The sequence below is a fragment of the Salvelinus fontinalis genome, chromosome 28 (genome assembly GCF_029448725.1).
Source record: "Salvelinus fontinalis isolate EN_2023a chromosome 28, ASM2944872v1, whole genome shotgun sequence".
Lineage (NCBI taxonomy): Eukaryota > Metazoa > Chordata > Actinopteri > Salmoniformes > Salmonidae > Salvelinus > Salvelinus fontinalis.
The window spans coordinates 1,283,629-1,307,111 of NC_074692.1; the positions used below are offsets into that span (position 1 = coordinate 1,283,629).

Sequence of the window (23,483 nt, forward strand, 5' to 3'; positions counted from 1 at the left end):
ATGGTCATTGTAGGTAATTACCATGTTTTCTGCACTATAACTCCCTACTATCATTGCACAGTTCAGGCTGGATCTGATTTATCTCTAGAGAACCTGTGCAATGTGCACATAGAGCACAGAGGAAAAAAACTACAACAAAACAATTAGTTGCTTTAAATCCGAAAAATAACAAATGTTGGTTAATCGCTCATCACTTACCTTAACCCTTACCCTTATTTTAAACCTAACCCTAACTGTGACATTAGCAAGTAGTTGCTTATCAACAGATAGTATGACACTTTCTGTCATATCCAAATAAAGTGTGATTTTGTATTAGATTACCGCCGACATAGGGACAAAAATTTGCAGACAACAGGTGAAATTGAAATTAAGTTTGTTCAACATTCTGACTTGTAATGAGACTGTTCGGGAATGCTGAGCCTATGTTATGTTGGAGATGAATGTGTAAGTATTTCAATCTCTGATTCTAAAAGAGGCTACCTGTGTATGTATTGGGGCATGGCAGTATAAGCTCAGGCCTATGTATAATTTCTAGATTTTTTTGCATTTCAATGCAGTATTATCGTAACTAAACTGACAAACTGAAACAATTACAAAAAATAAACTAACTGTTCCAACAGCAAGTAGAGGTTAATTATGTGCACTGTCATGTGGAATAGAAGTGTGCTCTTTCAATTAAATGTCTGTCTACTACTATAAGTTCTGACTTAACACAAACCTTTGACATAGCTATGCCCCTGACAGTTATTGGCCTAAACAGCTGTGATATGGATGGGATACAAAGGAGCGCACAATCGTGTATGTTTATGTGGTTTATTTATGAAAACAAAGGAACTCAGAAAATATGGTATCCCATGTAAATAATTACATCAAATATCAACTTTTTGTTTGCCCAGCATCCCTATGTAATTTCACCCTTAAACAACCCTAAAACTACAACACAAATCTTTAGTTCTCAAAGATTGATGTCTACAGAAGTTACAATACAGTGCTAAAAAATATTTCAGAAAGTTACAGCAGGAGTGCATGCAAATACATAAAATTATTTTATTAAAATATAAAAATTATCTATTATATGTTGACCAAGAACTAAAAATGAACAAATAAGTGAATATGGTGAAAACAATTCGTATGACATCCCTCAGGCAAAACCAGCTTTTTTTTTTATGTAAGAGGTTGTCTGAATCTGTATAATGAGGTTAATGGGGATTTAGCAGATCAAGTTTAAAACATCACCACTACTAACAACTAACCAAATGATCTCAGCTTCGTGAACTGCAGTTGTAAATGATCTAAAATTGATAGAAAATACACTTACCACCTCAGAAATTACACATACATAATTGTAAAAATCCAGTCACGACAGATGTATTGTAAAAGGTAAACAAGCAGTTTGAATTCATGATTGTGAATTTGTAAGGAAGACTAGATTGTGTATTATGACACATCTACCTAGTTTTGTTTACAGAGGTCTTTGTAATGCTCAAATATTAACAAAATAACAATAAGATTATTCACTTTTAGATTCTAATTTTCTGTCTTGTGTAAGTTTTTGTACACGTGGCGATTAGTCGTTTACACAGAGGAGACAGAGAGCCCATTGCTCTCCACTCTTAAAAGAAACAGGCTATACTGAGTGTAAATTCACCTACATATGGAATATAACCATAATGTTCAAATGAAAGACTAGCCCATACACAGACAAAGGAAAAAGTTATAACATTCAATAATGAAAGTTGTCAGATATGGCACATGCCAAATATACAAACAGGCTGCGAAACAAACCACAAGAGTGTGTGATGTGTGTTACATCTTAGTTGGGGAGCATTTAACATTAACACTGGCTGCAAAAAGTGAATTTGTATATGCCACCTCATACTGGGGACAGAATATCAAAGCATGACTCAAAAATAATCTTTAAGACAATCAGAAAATTTATCAAACAGCAACTTTACTTTGCCATAAATGTGTAGATAAAACACTCAGTAAATACAAGTAGGGCCATGATTAAGTCAATGTATCATTCAACCGCAGTCTAGTGTTAACCGTCAACTACATTGAACAGACCCTTGAGACAACAGATTTACAAACACTCAATGGAGAATGGAAGATTGAGAACAAAAATAAACAGTTATCAATTATCTTCTATTGATGATCGTTAAAACCATTTGTTTTACATTGTCAACAGAAATTATATGTATGACCATAAAAATAACAATTATCTTAATTTCTTAAATATAGCTGTATCCATTAAACCGAGAAAAAAAATTGGAATAATGTGTGGTGGCAAAGGTCAAACTAGAGGCAACAGCCATCCCAGAAAGAGAAAGACCATATTTGTTCCTTGAGACAATTTTGTCCAAACCAAAATCAATCTCAGTGTTTCTTATCGGTTTACTACTTACGTAACATAGTCTTTAAAAAATTATAATATTAACTAAACGCATGTTGTTCTGGTGATACCAGGCATTTCCCTTTAAGGGCCAGCAAAAACAAATCCTGACTATGTTCAGTCAGCTATATCTTCTTACACGTTTCCTACGTTTTTTCTTTAAAGGCATTTCTAAATACAAAACATTATCAATATCCTCATCATCGAAAGTCTTTTCATTATCTTATAAAAGTCATCCAGGGGAAGAAAAAAAGAGAGAGTAGAGTACTAGCTAAAAAGGGGGGTAAATTAACTACGGTAAGAGGGGGACTGGACTGTATGTGGTTCTTTCTCTGATCAATCGGAGTCACTGCTTTCTGAGCTGGAGCCACTGGAGCTGCTGCTGCCAGAGTCAGAGGAGCTGCTGCTGCCGCTCATTCGAGAGGCGCCCCCTGCTGGCGCCGAGCCTGCCTTCTCTGCAAAGGAGAAGGAAGGAGGTAAGGGGAAAGTTAATACTGAGGCATACAGTCAAATCCAGACATATCAACTATAGAAAAATAGACAAAGATCCTTTTCACAGAGAGCATCAAATGGACAATATATTATACACATCCCAAAGCTGGCAGTTTCTTAATGTGGTTCAGTTGTCTGCTCACGTCCTGTAGGCGCTTTTCTAACTCTTTTTTTTGTTTTCCTGAACCAGTTCTTGGCACTATTTTTCCCAATCCGGCAGACAACGCCATTGAATAAGTTCCCACATGTTTACGTCGCCGATGTGACAACAAACTACATCTTTCCGTCCCCTCTAACTTGTCATTTTTCTGTTTTGGTGGTGCTAACGAGTCCACTTGAAATTCAATTGGACCAAAACAATAGTTCCTGCTCAAGACAGTTTTGCTCTCTACATTTAGCCTCTTCACTGTTGACGTTGAGACTGGTGTTTTGCAAGTACTATTTAATGAAGCTGCCAGTTGAGGACTTGTGAGGCGTCTTTCTCAAACTAGACACTCTAATATACTTGTACTCCTGCTCAGTTATGCACCGGGGCCTCCCACTCCTCTTCCTATTCTGGTTAGGGCCAGTTTGCGCTGCTCTGTGAAGGGAGTAGTACACAGCGGTGTACAAGATCTTCAGTTTCTTGGCAATTTCTCAGATGGAATAGCCTTCATTTCTCAGAACAAGAAAAGACTGACGAGTTTCAGAAGGTCTTTGTTTCTGGCCATTCTGAGCCTGTAATCGAACTCACAAATGCTGATGCTCCTGATACTCAACTAGTCTAAAGAAGGACAGTTTTATTGCTTCTTTAATCAGTACAACAGTTTTCAGCTGTGCTGAATTGTAAAGGGGTTTTCTAATGATCCATTAGCCTTTTAAAATTATGAACTTGGATTAGCTAACACAATGTGACATTGGAACACAGGAGTGATTGTTGCTGATAATGGGCCTCTGTAGGCCTATGTAGATATTCCATTTTTAAAAATCTGCCGTTTCCAGCTACAATAGTCATTCACAACATTAACAATCTCTACACTGTGTTTCTGATCAATTTGATGTTATTTTAATGGACAAGAAATGTGCTTTTCTTTCAAAAACAAGGACATTTCTAAGTGACCCCAAACTTTTGAACGGTTGAGTACATATACACACACACACACACACACACACACACACACACACACACACACACACACACACACACACACACACACACACACATATACAGTTGAGGTCAGAAGTCTGCATACACGTAGGTTGGAGTCATTAAAACTTGTTTTTCAACCACTACACAAATGTCTTGTTAAACTATAGTTTTGGCAAGTCGGTTAGGACTTGCCAAAGGACTTTGTGCATGACACAAGTAATTTTTCCAACAATTGTTTACAGACAGATTATTTCACTTATAATTCACTGTATCACAATTCCAGTGTGTCAGAAGTTTACATACACTAAGTTGACTGTGCCTTTATACTGCTTAGAAAATTCCAGAAGATGATGGCATGGCTTTAGAAGCTTCTGATAGGCTAATTGACATCATTTGAGTCAATTGGAGGTGTAGCTGTGGATGAATTTCAAGGCATACCTTCAAACTCAGTGCCTCTTTTCATGGGAAAATCAAAAGAAATCAGCAAAGACCTCAGATTTTTTTTTGTAGACCTCCACAAGTCTGGTTCCTCCTTGGGAGCAATTTCCAAATCCCAGAAGGTACCACGTTCATCTGTACAAACAATAGTACGCACGTATATACACTAGAGGTCGACCGATTAATCGGAATGGCTGATTAATTAGGGCCGATTTCGAGTTTTCATAACAATCGGTAATCTGCATTTTTGGACACCGATCATGGCCGATTACATTGCACTCCACGTGGAGACTGCGTGGCAGGCTGACTACCTGTTATGCGAGTGCAGCAAGGAGCCAAGGTGCTAGCTAGCATTAAACGTATCTTATAAAAAAACAATCAATCTTAACATAATCACTAGTTAAACTAGTAATATCATCAACCATGTGTAGTTATCTAGCTTGTCCTGCGTTGCATATAATCGATGCGGTGCCTGTTAGTTTATCATTGAATCATAGCCTACTTCGCCAAACGGTTATTTAACAAGCGCATTCGCGAAAAAAGCACTGTCGTTGCACCAATGTGTACCTAACCATAAACATCAATACCCGTCTTAAAATCAATACTCAAGTATATATTTTTAAACCTGCATATTTAGTTAATATTGCCTGCCAACATAACTTTCTTTTAACTAGGGAAATTGTGTCACTTCTCTTGCGTTCCGTGCAAGCAGTCAGGGTATATGCAGCAGTTTGGGCCGCCTGGCTCGTTGCGAACTGTGTGAAGACCATTTATTTCTAACAAAGACCGTAATTAATTTGCCTGAATTGTACATAATTATGACATAACATTGAAGGTTGTACAATGTAACAGCAATATTTAGACTTAGGGACGCCACCCGTTAGATGAAATACATAACGGTTCCGTATTTCACTAAAAGAAAGAACGTTTTGTTTTTCAAAATTATAGTTTCCGGATTTGACCATATTAATGACCTAAGGCTCTTATTTCTGTGTGTTATTATGTTATAATAAAGTCTATGATTTGACATTTGATAGAGCAGTCTGACTGAGCGGTGGTAGGCAGCAGCAGGCTCGTAAGCATTCATTCAAACAGCACTTTCGTGCGTTTGCCAGAAGCTCTTCGTTGTGCTTCAATCATTGAGCTGTTTATGACTTTAAACCTATCAACTCCCAAGATTAGGCTGGTGTAACCGATGTGAAATAGCTAGCTACTTAGCGGGGAGCGCGCTAATAGCGTTTCAATAGGTTACGTAACTCGCTCTGAGACCTTGAAGTAGTTGTTCCCCTTGCTCTGCAAGGGCCGCGGCTTTTGTGGAGCGATGGGTAACGATGCTTCGAGGGTGGCTGTTGTCGATGTGTTCCTGGTTCGAGCCCAGAGGGACGGAAGCTATACTGTTACACTGGCAATACTAAAGTGCCTATAAGAACATCCAAAATTCAAAAGTATATAAAATACAAATGGTATAGAGAGAAATAGTCCTATTGTTCTGTAATTCCTATAATAACTACAAACTAAAACTTCTTACCTGGGAATATTATATTACGTTTTTTTAACAGAAACCACCAGCTTTCATATGTTCTCATGTTCTGAGCAAGGAACTTAAACGTTAGCTTTTTTATATTGCACTTTTACTTTCTTCTCCAACACTGTTTTTGCATTATTTAAACCAAACTGAACATGTTTCATTATTTATTTGAGGCTAAATAGATTTTTATTGATGTATTATATTAAGTTAAAATAAAATTGTTCATTCAGTATTGCTGTAATTGTCATTATTACAAATAAATAAATAAATTTAATAAATCATCCTATTAATCGGTATCGGCTTTTTTTGGTCCTCCAGTAATTGGTATCGGCGTTGAAAAATCATATTAGGTCGACCTCTAAACACCATGGGACCACGCAGAAGTCATACCGCGCAGGAAGGAGGCGCGTTCTGTCTCCTAGAGATGAACATACTTTGGTGCGAAAAGTGCAAATCAATCCCAGAACAACAGCAAAGGACCTTGTGAAGATGCTGGAGGAAACAGGTACAAAAGTATCTATATTCACAGTAAAACGAGTCCTACGTCGACATAACCTGAAAGGCCACTCAGCAAGGAAGAAGCTACTGCTCCAAAAATCGCCATAAAAAAGCCAGACTACGGTTTGCAATTGCACATGAGGACAAACATTGTACTTTTTGGAGAATTGTCCTCTGGTCTGATGAAACAAAAATAGAACTGTTTGGCCATAATGACAATTGTAATGTTTGGAGGAAAAAGGGGGATGCTTGCAAGCCGAAGAACACCATCCCAACCGTGAAGCACGGGGGTGGCAGCATCATGTTGTGCTTTGCTGCAGGAGGGACTGGTGCACTTCACAAAATAGATAGCATCACGAGGAAAGAAAATTATGTGGATATATTGAAGCAACATCTCAAGACATCAGTCAGGAAGTCAAAGCCTGGTCGCAAATGGGTCTTCCAAATGGACAATGACCCCAAGCATACTTTCAAAGTTGTAGCAAAATGGCTTTAGGACAACAAAGTCAGGGTATTGGAGTGGCCATCAAAAAGCCCTGGCCTCAACCCTATAGAACATTTGTGAGCAGAACTGAAAAAGCATGTGTGAGCAAGGAGGCCTACAAACCTAACTCTGTTACACCAGCTCTGTCAGGAGGAATGGGTCAAAATTCACCCAACTTATTGTGGGAAGCTTGTGGAAGGCTACTCAAAACATTTGACCCAAGTTAAACAATTTAAAGGCAATGCTACCAAATACTAATTGAGTGTATGTAAACTTCTGACCCACTGGGAATGTGATGAAAGAAATAAAAGCTCAAATAAATAATTCTCTCCACTGCTCTCTACTATTATTCTGACATTTCACATTCTTAAAACAAAGTGGTGATCCTACCTGACCTAAAACAGGGAATTTATACTAGGATTAAATGTCAGGTATGGTGAAAAACTAAGTTTAAATGTATTTGGCTAAGGTGTATGTAAGCTTCTGACTTCAACTGTATATACACACACACACACATATACACACTAGAGGTCGACCGATTATGATTTTAACGCCGAAACCGATTGTTGGAGGACCAAAAAAAGCCAATACCAATTGATCGGACGATTTTCATTTATTTAATTGTAATAATGTGAATTACAACAATACTGAATGAACACTTATTTGAACTTAATACAATACATATATAAAAAATGAAACTTGTTCAATTTGGTTTAAATAATGCAAAAACACAGTGTTGGAGAAGAAAGTAAAAGTGCAATATGTGCCATGTAAAAAAGCTAACATTTAAGTTCCTTGCTCAGAAGATGAGAACATATGGAAGCTGGTGATCCTTTTAACTGGCTCTAAACTGTCTCTAAACCAGATCTTCAGCTTCTTGGCAATTTCTCGCCTTCATTTCTCAGAACAAGAATAGACTGATGAGTTTCAGAAGAAAGGTCTTTGTTTCTAGCCATTTTGAGCCTGTAATCAAACTCACAAATGCTGATGCTCCAGATACTCAATAAGTTTAACTTCTTTGGGATTAAGGGGCAGTATTGAGTAGCTTGGATGAAAAGGTGCCCAGAGTAAACTGCCTGCTACTCAGGCCCAAAAGCTAGAATATGCATATAATTAGTAGATTTGGATAGGAACACTCTGAAGTTTCTAAAACTGTTTGAATGATGTCTGTGAGTATAACAGAACTCATATGGCAGGCAAAAACCTGAGAAAAAATCCAACCAGGAAGTGGGAAAGTTTTGTAGGTTTTCAAGTCTTTGCCTATCCACAATATACAGTGTCTGTGGGGTCATATTGCACTTCCTAAGGCTTCCACTAGAAGTCAACAGTCTTTAGAACGTTGTTTCAGGCTTCTACTGTGAACGGGGAGAGAATAAGAGCTGTTTGAACCAGAGGTCTGGCAGAATGCCATGAACTATATCATGCGCACGCCCGTGAGAGCTAGCTGCGTTCCTTTTCATTTCTAAAGACAAAGGAATTGTCCGGTTGAAACATTATTGAAGATTTATGATAAAAACATCCTAAAGATTGATTATATACATCGTTTGACATGTTTCTACGAACTGTAATATAACTTTTTGGACTTTGTCTGGACCTAGTGCCTGCACATTTGGATTACTGTACTAAACACGCGAACAAAAAGGAGGTATTTGGACATAAATTATCAAACAAAACTAAAATGTATTGTGAAACTGGGATTCCTGGGAGTGCATTCCGATGAAGATCATCAAAGGTAAGTGAATATTTATAATGCTATTTCTACAACATGGCGGATATCTGTATGGCTTGTTTTGGTCTCTGAGCGCTGTACTCAGATTAGTCCATGATGTGTTTTCGCTGTAAAGCTTTTTTGAAATCTGACACAGCGGTTGCATTAAAGGCCAGTTTTATTGCTTCCTTAAATCAGAACAACAGTTTTCAGCTGTGCTAATGTAATTGCAAAAGGGTTTTCTAATGATCAATTAGCCTTCTAAAATGATAAACTTGGAATAGCTAACACAACGTGCCATTGGAACACAGGAGTGACAGTTGCTGATAATGGGCCTCTATACGCCTATGTAGATAGTCCATAAATAAAATAAGCCCTTTCCAGCTACAATAGTGATTTACAACATTAACAATGCCTACACTGTATTTCTGATCAATTTGATGTTATTTTAATGGACAAAACTTTTGCTTTTCTTTCAAAGACAAGGACATTTCTAAGTGACCCCAAACTATTGAACGGTAGTGTGTATATATAAAAAATTTATTACAGGGGGCAGTTTGGAAAAAACTTATCCTGTCCGAATTGTCCTCTGGATTAACAGACATTCTGTGATAATAAATACATAACTAGTCCCAATGCGAATAGGGCATTACTAATAACTCCTGCAGAACTAAGCATTCCTTGCAGTAAAATTATACACCAAATGTACGCAAAATTTGGACTTGGGAACAGGAGTAGAGAAATATGATATCCTTCTGCATCTTGAGAGAATGCAATGCTGAGTTAGATATGATCTTTAGAGGTGCTGTCTTCATCATGAAAGCATCATAAAAGGTGACAGTATATCAACGAGTGATGTCAAGTACTTCAGTAAAAATACTTTAAAGTATCAGTACTTTACCATTTATAATTTTGACAACCTTTACTTCAATACATTCCTAAAGAAAATAATGTACTTTTTACTCCATACATTTTCCCTGACACCCAAAAGCAGTATTTACATTTTGAATGCTTAGCATGACAGGAAAATGGTCCAATTCGCGCACTTATTAAGAGAACATCCCTGATCAACCCTATTGTCCCTGATCTGGCTGACTCATAGCACACATGCTTTGTTTGTAAATGATGTCTGAGAGTTGGAATGTTCCCCTGGCTATGTGTAAATAAAAAAAATTAAACAAGAAAATGGTGCTGTCTGGTTTGCTTAATGCAACTGCTGTGTCAGATTTCAAAAAAGCTTTACGGAAAAAGCAAATCATGCAATAATCTGAGTACGGCGCTCAGAGCCCAAACAAGACAAAAAGATATCCGCCATATTGTGCAGTCAACAGAAGTCAGAAATAACATTAAAAACATTCACTTACCTTTGATGATCTTCATCAGAATGCACTCCCAGGAATCCCAGTTCCACAATAAATGTTTGTTTTGTTCAATAATGTCCATAATTTATGTCCAAATAACTCCGTTTTGTTCTAGCGTTCAGTACACAATCTAAACTCACGACGCGCGGGCAGGTCCAGGCAAAAGTTCAGACGAAAAGTCATATTACAGTCTGTAGAAACATGTCAAACTAAGTATAGAATCAATCTTTAGGATGTTTTTAACATGTCTTCAATAATGTTCCAACCGGAGAATTCCTTTGTCTTCAGAAATGCGCATGGTCAGCGCATGTTCAGCTCATGGCAGACCTTACTCAATCCCCTCTCATTCTGCCCCACTTCATAGTAGAAGCATCAAAGACTGTTGACATCTAGTGGAAGCCTTAGGAAGTGCAACATTACCAATATCCAACTGTATCTTCAATAGGGAATGAGTTGAAAAACGACCAACCTCAGATTTCACACTTCCTGGTTGGATTTTTTCTCTGTTTTTTGCCTGCCATTTGAGTTGTTATACTCACAGACATCATTCAAACAGTTTTAGAAACTTCAGAGTGTTTTCTATCCAAATATACTAATAATATGCATATATTAGCAATTGGGACTGAGTAGCAGGCAGTTTACTCTGGGCACCTTATTCATCCAAGCTACTCAATACTGCCCCCAGCCATAAGAAGTTTAATATTGAATGTTTTATTATTTATACTTTTACTTTTGATACTTAAGTATATTTTAAATCAAATACTTTTAGACAAGTAGAATTTCACTTGGTGACTTTCAACTTTTACTTGAGTCGTTTTCTATTAAGTTATCTTTACTTTAATCAAGTACGACGATTGGGTAATTTCAACCACATAAAATATGCATTGAAGCCGAACTGAAACACGTTGGGTCGTTTTCACATTATTCTTTTGCCTTACAACTGGTCAAACTGATGTCATTTGGACATTTTTCACAGAAAGTCTTAAGTTTTTTTTTTTTTACTGTATTGCATTGTATTTTCTCCCCAGTCCAGAAAGGTCTTTGCTCTGCGAAAGACGACAGAGAAAACTTTACCGATGTCAACTAGATTGAAGCATTCATTCTATCAAGCTATTACATTATTCTGTTGAGCAAGGGTATATTTTAGGGAAACACATAATGACAAAAGAGAAGCTACATATTAGAGGTCGACCGATTTAATTAGGGCCGATTTCAAGTTTTCATAACAATTGGAAACCGGTATTTTTGGACACCGATTTCGCTATTTTTTTTTTTTTTTACACCTTTATTTAACTAGGCAAGTCAGTTAAGAACACATTCTTATTTTCAATGACAGCCTAGGAGCGGTGGGTTAACCGCCTTCTACAGGGGCAGAAAGATAGATTTTTACCTTGTCAGCAAGGTGATTCAATCTTGCAACCAATGGTTAACCCAATGCTCTAACCACATTACAGGCTAGGAGCCTGCCTGTTACGCGAATGCAGTAAGAAGCAAAGGTAAGTTGCTAGCTAGCATTAAACGTATCTCATAAAAATCAATCAATCAATCATAATCACTAGTTAAAAGGAACCACCAACTTTCATGAGCAAGGAAGTTAAAGGTTAGCTTTCTTACATGGCACATGTTTCACTTTTACTTTCCTCGCCAACACTTTGTTTTTGCATTATTTAAACGAAATTGAACATGTTTCATTATTTATTTGAGGCTAAATCGATTTTATTGATGTATTATATTAAGTTAAAATAAGTGTTCATTCAGTATTGTTGTAATTGTCATTATTACAAATGCATTTCTTTTTTTCTATATGTATAAGTATATGTATAAGTATATTTATTTATTACATCAAAGTTGGATCAGCCTGTGGTGTGGTTTTCCACTTTAATTTTGAGTGTGACTCCAAATCCAGACCTCCATGGGTTGATATATATAAATAAATAAATAAATAAATATACATATACATATATACACACATACACTGCTCAAAAAAATAAAGGGAACACTTAAACAACACAATGTAACTCCAAGTCAATCACACTTCTGTGAAATCAAACTGTCCACTTAGGAAGCAACACTGATTGACAATAAATTTCACATGCTGTTGTGCAAATGGAATAGACAAAAGGTGGAAATTAGGCAATTAGCAAGACACCCCCAATAAAGGAGTGGTTCTGCAGGTGGTGACCACAGACCACTTCTCAGTTCCTATGCTTCCTGGCTGATGTTTTTGTCACTTTTGAATGCTGGCGGTGCTTTCACTCTAGTGGTAGCATGAGACGGAGTCTACAACCCACACAAGTGGCTCAGGTAGTGCAGCTCATCCAGGATAGCACATCAATGCGAGCTGGGGCAAGAAGGTTTGCTGTGTCTGTCAGCGTAGTGTCCAGAGCATGGAGACGCTACCAGGAGACAGGCCAGTACATAAGGAGACGTGGAGGAGGCCGTAGGAGGGCAACAACCCAGCAGCAGGACCGCTACCTCCGCCTTTGTGCAAGGAGGAGCAGGAGGAGCACTGCCAAAGCCCTGCAAAATGACCTCCAGCAGGCCACAAATGTGCATGTGTCTGCTCAAACGGTCAGAAACAGACTCCATGAGGGTGGTATGAGGGCCCGATGTCCACAGGTGGGGGTTGTGCTTACAGCCCAACACCGTGCAGGACGTTTGGCATTTGCCAGAGAACACCAAGATTGGCAAATTCGCCACTGGCGCCCTGTGCTCTTCACAGATGAAAGCAGGTTCACACTGAGAACATGTGACAGACGTGACAGCCTGGAGACGCCGTGGAGAACGTTCTGCTGCCTGCAACATCCTCCAGCATGACCGGTTTGGCGGTGGGTCAGTCATGGTGAGGGGTGGCATTTCTTTGGGGGGGCCGCACAGCCCTCCATGGGCTCGCCAGAGGTAGCCTGACTGCCATTAGGTACCGAGATGAGATCCTCAGACCCCTTGTGAGACCATATGCTGGTGCGGTTGGCCCTGGGTTCCTCCTAATGCAAGACAATGCTAGACCTCATGTGGCTGGAGTGTGTGAGCAGTTCCTGCAAGAGGAAGGCATTGATGCTATGGACTGGCCCGCCCGTTCCCCAGACCTGAATCCAATTGAGCACATCTGGGACATAATGTCTCGCTCCATCCACCAACGCCACGTTGCACCACAGACTGTCCAGGAGTTGGCGGATGCTTTAGTCCAGGTCTGGGAGGAGATCCCTCAGGAGACCATCCGCCACCTCATCAGGAGCATGCCCAGGCGTTGTAGGGAGGTCATACAGGCACGTGGAGGCCACACACACTACTGAGCCTCATTTTGACTTGTTTTAAGGACATTACATCAAAGTTGGATCAGCCTGTGGTGTGGTTTTCCACTTTAATTTTGAGTGTGACTCCAAATCCAGACCTCCATGGGTTGATAAATTTGATTTCCATTGATCATTTTTGTGTGATGTTGTTGTCAGCACATTCAACTATGTAAAGAAAAAAGTATTTAATAAGAATAGTTAATTCATTCAGATCTAGGATGTGTTATTTTAGTGTTCCCTTTATTTTTTTGAGCAGTATATATATATATATATATATATATAGAAAATATATATATATATATATATATATATATAGAAAATATATATATATAAAGAAAATATTATTATTATATATCTATATATATATATATCTATGTATATAATATTATATATATTATATACATTTATTTATTTATTTTTTTAAATCGGCCGATTAATCTGTACCGGTATCGGCTTTTTTTGGTCCTCCAATAATTGGTATCGGCATTGAAAAATCTTAAATCGGTCGTCCTCTACTACATATATCTAATTATAGACAATATTATTATTATTGGATATTATAAGCAGAAACATACCTAAATCAGGAAAAAACAAAATCCTGCACACACACTCAATTTTTTTTTCTGCAGTCTGACTGTAGCCTCCAGCGCATTTTCTATATTTCCGGCTTAAGGGTTGGGCGCAGGCCTCAAAGTTTCACTTATTAGCATATAGTCGGGCGGTTGAAGTTGACCCGTTCACCACTACCTTACGGCACAACGCCTCTTCCCTATTTCACCTAGATATTTTGTGTATATGTATTGAAATTTAGGCTGTGTGTGCCGTTTCTAAATTCATGTAGTTCTGTCCTTGTGCTTTACTTGTCTATTTATGTTCTGTAATATGTCATGTTTCATGTGGACCCCAGGAAGAATAGTTGATGGTTTCACAACAGCTAATGGGGATCCTAATAAAATACCAAAAAGCAATTGCGAAGGGTGGGAGGGTGAGTAACATCAGTGTTAAAAAGGGGGGGAACAAACGCAAGGGAGCTTGAGAGCATTTAGTAAACAGGCAGAGAAAAGAGAGGTTTACCCCTGAAGAACCAGGTAACCATTAGCGACTGGAGAAGGGCATCTGTAAAAACAACAAGAGTAATAGCTCACAACTTACGTAAAAGTTTCCGCTGCTTTTTTTGCAAACAGGACTTGACGTATCGTTCGAGCTCACGAAGGGTAGAGGGTTTGAGTGTCTCAAAGTCTATCTCTATCTCGTCCGGATTGGAGTCACGCAGCGAAGGCTCCCGGGCCTGGATGATGTGGACCACCCTGCCCAACTTCTCACCCGGAAGACGGTTGATGTCCAGGCTGAGCTGGCGCTTCTCGTCGTATGACATGGGAAGGGATGGCTCCTCTTCAGACTCGTTGTTCGCCGCCGCCACCTTGGTCCCTTTCTTCGGTTGCCTGAAAATGTTTTGGTCAGATCTTTGATAGGCCTACGGGTTTTGCCTCTCTCAGGATGCTCAAATTAGCACTGAGAGAAGTTTTAAGTACAGATGATGTGTGACAGACGGACACGTCTGGATCAGACTACAAGGGGAAAGTGTAACACAGCAGAGCGTAACACTGTTACAACAAGTGGCATGGGTAATGATGATTTATCCAAAAGTTCAAGTTCCCTGCAGTATTGAGCAAATTAATTGTGACAAATTCCGAAACGGATACAGTGCCTTCAGATAGTATTCATACCCCTTGACTTATTCCACATTCTGTTGTGTTACAGCCTGAATTCAAAATTAGATATTTTTTTACACAAAATGCAGCATAAAAATGACGTGAAACCATGTTTTTAGAATTTGTAGCAAATGTATTGAAAACGAAATACAAATGTCTCATTTACATAAGTATTCACACCCGAGTCGATACGTTAGAATAATTTAAGTTAAAACTAACTAGGCCACTCAGGAACATTCATTGTCGTCTTGGTAAGCAACTCCAGTGTATTTGGCCTTGTGTTTAAGGTTATTGTCCAGCTGAAAAGGTGAATGTCTCCCAGTGTCTGTTGGAAAGCAGACTGAACACCAGGTTATCCTCTAGGATTTTGCCTGTGCTTAGCTATATTCCGTTTCTTTTTATCCCCTCAAAACTCCCTAGTCCTTGCCGATGACGATCATACCCATAACATGGTGCAGCCACATGCTTGAAAATATGAACAGTGGTACTCAGTGATGTGTTGTGTTGGATTGGCCCCCAACATTACACTTTGTATTCAAGAAATAAAGTACATTTCTTTGCCAATTTTTTTGCAGTTTTACTTTAGGGCCTTTTTGCAAATCGGATGCATGTTTTGGAATATTTTTTAGTCTGTACAGGCTTCCTTCTTTTCACTTTGTTATTTTAGGTTATTTTTGTGGAGTAAATGTTGTTGATCCATCCTCAGTTTTCTCCTATCACAGTCATTAAACTCCATAACTGACTTCAAGTCACCATTCGCCTCATGGTGAAATCCCTGAGCGGCTTCCTTCCTCTCCGGTAACTGAGTTAGGAAAGACGCCTGTGTCTTTGTAATGACTGGGTGTATTGATTCACCATCAAAAGTGTAACTTTTACCATGCTCAAAGGGATATTCAATTTCTGCTTTTTACATATCTACCAATAGGTGCCCTTTGCGAGGCATTGGCCTTTGTGGTTAAATCTGTGTATGAAATTCACTCCTCGACTGAGGAACCTTACGGATAATTGTATGTGTGGGGTACAGAGATGAGGTAGTCATTAAAAAATCATGTTAAACACAATTGCACAGAGTGAATTTTGACTCCTGAACTTAATTGACTCAAGATATTTCAGCTTTTCATTTTTAATTTCTAAAAACATAATTCCAGTATTGTGTGTAGGCCAGTGACACAAAAGTTTAAATTCAGGCTGTAACACAACACCATTTGGAAAACGTCAAGAGGTGCGAATACTTTCTCAAGGCACTGTATGATAAGACTGGGCAGTAGTACCTGGTAGCCGCCCCCGTGCGGTTTGGTTTCCGAGCTGGAGCCTTCTTCTGATTAGCTGGCTTGGTTTGCTGTGCTGACTTGGGCTTCTTCTCGTCTTCAGCCTTCCCCTTGTTGGCTTTGTCCTTCTCTTTGTCTTTCTTCTTATCTTTTTGCTTTTTCTCCATTTTCTTTGGTTTACTTACTGGGGCCTGCGACAGAACAGCCAGCTGTTCGTGAACGGCCTTCAGCTGAGGAGAGAAGCAGAATAAAGAGTCACCGATGAGCCCAGATGTTGGTTTATATAGGGTGAAGTGGATGCAGAGACTGGGACAAGGTACTGGAAGTGATGGAAAAATACAGGCATCAAGGGTTAGCTATTGTGGGATGTAGGTATGTGTAACCTGTTGCAGAATATGTCTTGGACCATTATGTCACAATTATGACAGTTATATTAGTTATATATTAGCCCTAGGAGGAACGTTTTATTTTCCATTGACTTTGAAGGGGTCTCATTTTCTAGCCAATTCATGTGTTTGCTTGATTGATTTCACTTTTAAAGGGTTGCTGCATCTTAAATCATCCTCAAGTTACCTTATTCATATATTGTATGTGCATTAATTAACTATAAACTACTCATATTTCTACATATATTCTCAAATGAAAGCTCAGAATAGTCATAGAGGAAACAATCAAGAGTGTGTGTGTAAATAGTGTACAGTCATTGATCTCAGAAAAACAGTACTATACTGGCATGGAAAAGAGGATTCTCATTAAATAATATCCCATTGGCCTCTGGAAAAAAGCTGTCAGAGAGGCACACCAGCCTGTAATGTAGCTGTCTACCGAAAACTTTAAAACAATAAGCAAATGCTGACTCCCAAAGTGACGCATTGACTGATTGCTTTTTGAAGAAACAAGTAATATAAAACAGAAAAAGAAAACGATAACATAGAATTGTGAACGCTCTCAGTGACACTTCCTTGTCTTCAGCACAAAAACATTGTTCTTTAGGAGGTTATTCAACTTGAAAAAAGGAAGAAATACTGAACCTACAACGCAACAAAAGCATTTGAAATCATTGCCAGAATCATTTAAAAAAACACTAACACTACCAACACCAGCAAACACTGTCACCACCATGAAAACTAACATTTCCCATTTTTAAACCAGTAAAAGAATGTGACAATGGGAGAAAAAGTAACTACCTGCATCTTACAAAAAGCCTTAAAAAGGAATATCTAGGTCTACATGTCAAAGAGCAAGCTGACTACTGAGGGAAAGACCTTTAGCACACGTACAACCTGTTTAATAGTTCTCATCCCCACATGTAACCCTCTACCGCTCTTTCAACAAGGTGCAATACAAAAATAAAAAGTTTTGTGGGGACGGGGAAGTAAGAGATAAATCACCTGAAAACGTTTGGCACACCCGTTTTTTCCCCCCGCCCTGTTACCATTGGGGTGCTCCACAGTGATTTGCTGGTAAGAAAGCCAAAGGGGAAATCAGGGGACAAAGATAGAAAACTCCAAAGATCATGTTAACATTCTAGTAGCACAACAAACTATTTCATTAGAGCTAAATAATGTCACCATTGGTATGAATGAAATGTAAAACATTGCTCTAAAAATGTGAGCTCTACAGTTTCAGCATGCAAGCCATAATACCAAGTTATTCTAACAGTTTATTGCAGCATTTGTAGCGGCAGAGGGTTAACTATGTCACTTTTACTCTGGATGGCTGGCTGAAAATCATCTCTGAACATCGTGGAGTGGCTTTGATTTTTAAGGGTTAGCGGTCTAAATCTGAAGTGGGGCATGAGGGGGGCATCTCCCTGTTCATCCATCCATGGGTTTTGGATCTTGGTCCTTGGTTGTGAGAACCCACCTGTTCCGAACCCACCTGTTCCTGCAGTTCGGCGAGCCGCGTGGCCCGCTCCTCCTCTGAGTCGGAGCTCTCCGAACTGGAGGTGTTGCCGCTGCTCTCACTGCTCTCTGTACTCTTGCTTACTACCGGCATGGTGGAGAGCTGGGTGGCTTCGATGGGCTCGTCTGGCATCTTGGCAAATCGCATCTCAAACACATCCTGAGAAACACAAGACAAGGGGTAGTTCAACCGACAGCCCTCCAATGAGGTGGTGTAGATATCTGATTCATCTTATCCTACCTGGAGCTTCCTGGCCATCGCAACAACCTCGTGGTCAGGGGGGTTGTACTTGTAGCAATTTGAAAACATTAACCGGACGTCTGTCGCAAAGCTTTGGGCATCTTGGTAATCTCGACTGTCCATTTTTTTCTGTGGTTACAGAGCAAACAGTCAGAGCCTTATTACTGAGATAAAGATCTCTATAAAACTCAAAACAAATATACTAGCAAAACAGGTTTAATTGTCCTCCCCTTAGCAGTGACTGTTGTTGAGGGATAGTTCCATTTGAACTATTCTTAACCACCAAATAAAAACATTGGTCGTATTATTTTCCTCCACCAAGCAAACAGCCAGGCTTTGGAGGGTAATTTAGAAGAGTTAGGAGTGAGTCGAGGGAGTGAATAGGGAACCTACTTTGACAGTGCTCAGGTCCATGGGGTGTTTGATGATCTCATGGTAGTCATGCAGTTCTAGCGCTTCTGCGTCTACAGGCTTGTAGAAAGGCCAAGCGTGGGCCGTGTACTTCTTGGACAGCATCTCCTTCAGGATGACTTCGCAGTGCTTCAGCTGCTCGCCGAGCTTGCCTTTCTTGCCACTGAGCAGGGGCACCTCTCCATCCTCTGTGTCCTTCTTGAGGGGCTTGACAGACCGCACTGTGCTCTCCCGCCTGGACAAGACATTCTCCTGTTTGGATTCTAGGAGCTGGGTAGGGGAGTCACTTCTACTGGCCGAGATTGCTGAGGTGGTGGGAGTTGTTGTGTCCGCTTTCCGCTTCACCCCCTTTTTCTGTGGAAATGACAATGGCCAAACGCAAATATATCAGTAGCCTGTTTCTCTTCATCAAGATATGGCATATTAGAACTTCTCTCAGATCTCTAATAGATTATATCCTAAGAGAACATTTTGACGAGTAGAACTGTAAAATGCGCTCCGCACAAGAATATTCCGTTGGGACTGTAGAGCTAAATGAAAAGACCCCCTAGAGCGGCCTGTCTCTCTGCGACTTACTTTGATGACTGGCTGTGCCGTCGGAACCACAGCCATCATGGAGGCAGCGGTAGGCACAGCTCGGACAGGGGTAACAGATGTAATGGTTGGCACTGGCGTGGCTGCTATGACAGGAGTCTGAGACAGAAGTGGAGGGGAGCTGGGGTAAGAAGATGGGGGTGAATCCGTCGACTCACCCTGTGCTTGGCTCTCTGCAAGAAAGATGATGGAAGCAAAAATGTGTAAATGACAGACATTTCCTCAGCGCATGAGTCCCTATCAACTGTGAAAGGCTGGACTTGCCTGCACTAACGGGCCCCCCTGGTTTGCGGGCTGCTTTGACTTTGGGCGCCGGTGGTAGCAGCTCCACCTCCTCCTGAGGCATTTGGGACACTTTCTGTAAGAATATCTTCTCTAGAGCTTGGGCCATCAGCACAATGTCATCTGTAGGCTGTGGGAACACAAGAAAGGATGAGTTATGGGTCAAGATTAAGGTGAACAAGGTCAGATGGTTTGCTTGATCAAAATCATCACAGCTATCAAAAATGCCTACGGGGCACCTCTAGACCGACTAGAGGAAGTGTAAATACATCCTCCTCGTAATGAGTCAAAATACAGTTCAAAAGTCTTGTGTCACTGAAAAACCATCTGTGTGTGTAAACATCTGTATGTGATCCAGTGAAAAAACTGCTAAAGGAAATAAGCTCTTTGAACTACTTGTTGAGTGCGGACCTTGCTGTTTTTCACATCTATATTTTTATGAATGGCAAAGGAGAATTTACCTTGTTGTAGATATAACAGTTGGTAAACATTGTATTGAAGTCCTGCATACACTCGCTGGCACTCCAGTAGTAGTTATTCTCTAGCCTCTTCTTTATTGTTCCCATATCCATTGGGCTCTTGATAACTTTATGATAGTCCTATATGACAGCATCAAGAGGGAAGTGGAATTCACTATGAATGAGCAATAACATAACAGCCAGGGAATAAAGAAAACATTTTAAGATTATGATTGTTCAACAATGAGGGGTTAGGGTTAGTTAGGAATCACACCAAAATGTACACACATCCACAGAGTGTATACATTAAAATGCAACAACCTACTTTTACCCAGAGCCAAATATTGTCAAAGCTAGAATCCTTTGTTACTACATACATTTTAGACTTAGACATTAATGACATATACCCACTGATTCTTGGAGAATATAACTTAGAAATGTCTCATGAGAATAGTTCAACTGTCATACCCCATCAGAACCCAATAAATAAGCCTGTTTCACTCCAATGTTTGTTAAACGTAAACAAACATTGTAGCCTCAAAACATGGTTAAAACTATGCATTTGATATTATGGATGGTCAGTCCTTGAATCCATAGCTCAGTCTATGAATTTGAGAGTGGTTACATTTCTCCAGGTCCATCCCTCAGCTTTTTACCAAAACAGAGGTGGGGTCCACACTTTGTTATTGTTTCAATTAAGGATTCTAGCATTAAGGCTCTGCTTTTAGTACCCCATACTGACGACCAATAACAGAGAGAAAACTACTGAGTGTGGAATTGACTTACGGCGAGACATAATTTGATGGCATCCACAGGTGTGTAAAAGGGCCACGCAAACTGATGCTTCCATAGAGTCTTCACCACAACGTTCTGCATGTACTGTAGTTGGTTTGTTTTCCGGCCAGGCTTGTTGGGGTTGGTGAACTCTGGTGGCGAGGGATTGACAAGTGCTGGGGCGGACGCAGGAACAGCCGACATACTGGCAACAGGAGAGCACTTCTTCCCTGTTCTACAAAACGTCTGAGTCTAGTGTTTTCAATGGATACTTTGCTCCTCTTTCAGCTCATTATTCCTCCAGCAGTACACACATCCCATCACCACCTGAGTGTATGTGCCCTGCCAAACAAAATAGTCAAATATTGGAATTAGAAAATGAAAGAAGTGTTGTTCAGAAAATATGAGACCTTCAGATGCCATCCTCACAGACAGTAGTCAAATCGAGTCAATTGGGCTAATATTTTATGAGAATGATTGAGCTATGGAGTGGTGGCTAAATTCTAATAAACTAAAAGTCAAATGAATCTAAAATGCGAGTACACATACATGTAGCCAAAGTAATATAACTTACACAGACCACTTAGAATTGTTAACAGGGACAAATAAGTGAGCATTTCGCTGGGCAACAGCAATGATGCAGAGATCAACATTCACAAAAGTACACATTGTAGGATAATAAACTACGCCAAAATCCGGCACGTTTAGCAATCACAAATCCATATGGCTAAATGTAGACAGATTAGCTAGTTACTCGACTGGGCGTACACCCTTTATTTCACAAAATAGTAGCCATTTACAATTTAGCGACCGGGTGCATATGATTGTGCATCACATCTATTCCTTTAAAAAGATGGCGGGCAGGGGGATGCTATAGCTGTTTGCTACAGTAACTAGCCTCTCAATAGGCAAAATGCTAAATGTGCACGCAATGCAAATAGCTAACTTACACACGAGTTCATGTGAAGTACAACTAAAATGCTGACCAGTGCGTTGTAGAAGCGCTGAAAATAATATGAAACGATAACTAGGTTACCATTTCAACTTTGCATACGACAAATGTAGCGTTAGCTAAGGTTAACTACTAGCCTAACAAATCCTCGCTAACTAAGCTTTGTATGCATTGTTTCAATCAAGGCACCGAGCGGGCAGGCTGAGTCAGAAAGCAACCTATGGATTGAGTGTATTTGAGAAACACTTCGATACGCATCCCATCCTTTAAATTACACAAATCAGGAAAAAGTACATATTTTACTTTATTACTTTCTCAAGTGGCTCCAATGGTTGTTCGCTCGCAGTTTTCTGGTACCTTTATATTTCAGCGAAGTAGCATAATAGACGAGTTATCGGCTGTCTGATATCCCATGCGCAATTTCGAGCAGCATCATGGTCCTTGTTGTGTTTTGATGGGTAGAGCATTTGGAATTGGAGGTATGTCGCTAAATGACTGACTACATATCCCGGGATGCAGCTCCTTAAGCACAAGCCATGTTTGGCACAGGGAGCGTTTGAGGGGTAAAGGCCAGAGATATCACAGAAAAGAGGAGATAGAAATCCCATTGGATATTGAACAAAGACTGTCGACCAATCGCGTTTACGTTGTCATGTTGCGTCACGCGGTTGTTACGGTATCGTCACGCAACACTCAGAGTCTATATTTGTATTTAGGCTATTCCGAGTCGATAATCACGTAATAATAATTAATTCCCTCGACCGCGCCCACAGCATTGGGAAAACAAACATTCTTTCCAATGGACCACCATTGTAAAAGTCTATTTTGTTATACAGGATAACAAAGCATGCCAAAGCTGCTGTGTAACCAGGTCAAAAATCTTCAGGCTATTTGGCATGGGAGTGAGAAATGTGGGGACACGGTGGCCAAGTAGGCTGCAAGTGGAAAACATTTGTGTGAAAAACATTTTATCACAAATAATCAATTTAACTTGTTAGTATACTCCACTCACTACTTGTATCTGTGTAGTCTATTTGTTTGTGTTGTTGGTCTTGGCTAGCTTAATGTTCCTGTCGGTAGCTAGCACTCACCCAAGTTGCTGCTTGCACTGTCATGAAAAGGGGCATGAGGGAAGCCCTACAATATTACGTTTTTCTAAGTAGTGAGAATGCTTTGGAGCAGTAATCTTTAGACATGTGCTTTTCTTAAATGTAGTTTTGTAATTGATTAAAACAAGCAGACCACAAGAAAACTGTGTTTAAATGGGGTCATGTTTTTGAACTGAGCCAATGGGGTAACTTAGGGAACCACGGGTTGTTTTCCCCACAAGTGGGCGTTCTATCTAATACCAACAAGGACTATAAAATGAGTCCCAAGACGCTTGTGGGGGTCGTAGAGCAAAATGGAGAACACCATTGTGTTCATGGGAGCCTCATCTTTAGGGTGCCGTCTTTCGGATGGGACGTTAAACGGGTGTCCTGACTCTCTGAGGTCATTAAAGATCCCAATGCACTTATCGTAAGAGTAGGGGTGTTAACCCCGGTGTCCTGGCTAAATTCCCAAT

At 39.8% G+C, this 23,483-nt stretch overlaps 1 protein-coding gene across 6 annotated transcripts; it reads right to left on the reverse strand.

The window, feature by feature from the left end:
• Positions 1-799: 799 nt before the first annotated feature.
• Positions 800-22,400, reverse strand: LOC129825931 (bromodomain-containing protein 3-like). Of its 6 annotated transcripts, none has more exons than XM_055886053.1 (12): positions 22,277-22,399; positions 20,980-21,309; positions 20,197-20,334; positions 19,718-19,865; positions 19,436-19,626; positions 18,842-19,213; positions 18,449-18,577; positions 18,170-18,367; positions 17,695-17,763; positions 16,307-16,533; positions 14,476-14,765; positions 800-2,847 (listed from the first exon to the last, which is right to left on the reverse strand). In XM_055886053.1, the coding sequence occupies exons 2-12, from the start codon at positions 21,169-21,171 to the stop codon at positions 2,729-2,731; spliced, it is 2,073 nt and encodes a 690-aa protein (XP_055742028.1). In that variant the 5' UTR covers positions 21,172-21,309; positions 22,277-22,399; the 3' UTR covers positions 800-2,728. The 6 variants fall into 6 exon arrangements, with proteins under 6 accessions (XP_055742028.1, XP_055742023.1, XP_055742024.1 ...); XM_055886048.1 differs by having other exon boundaries at positions 22,231-22,399; XM_055886049.1 differs by having other exon boundaries at positions 22,223-22,399.
• Positions 22,401-23,483: the final 1,083 nt, after the last annotated feature.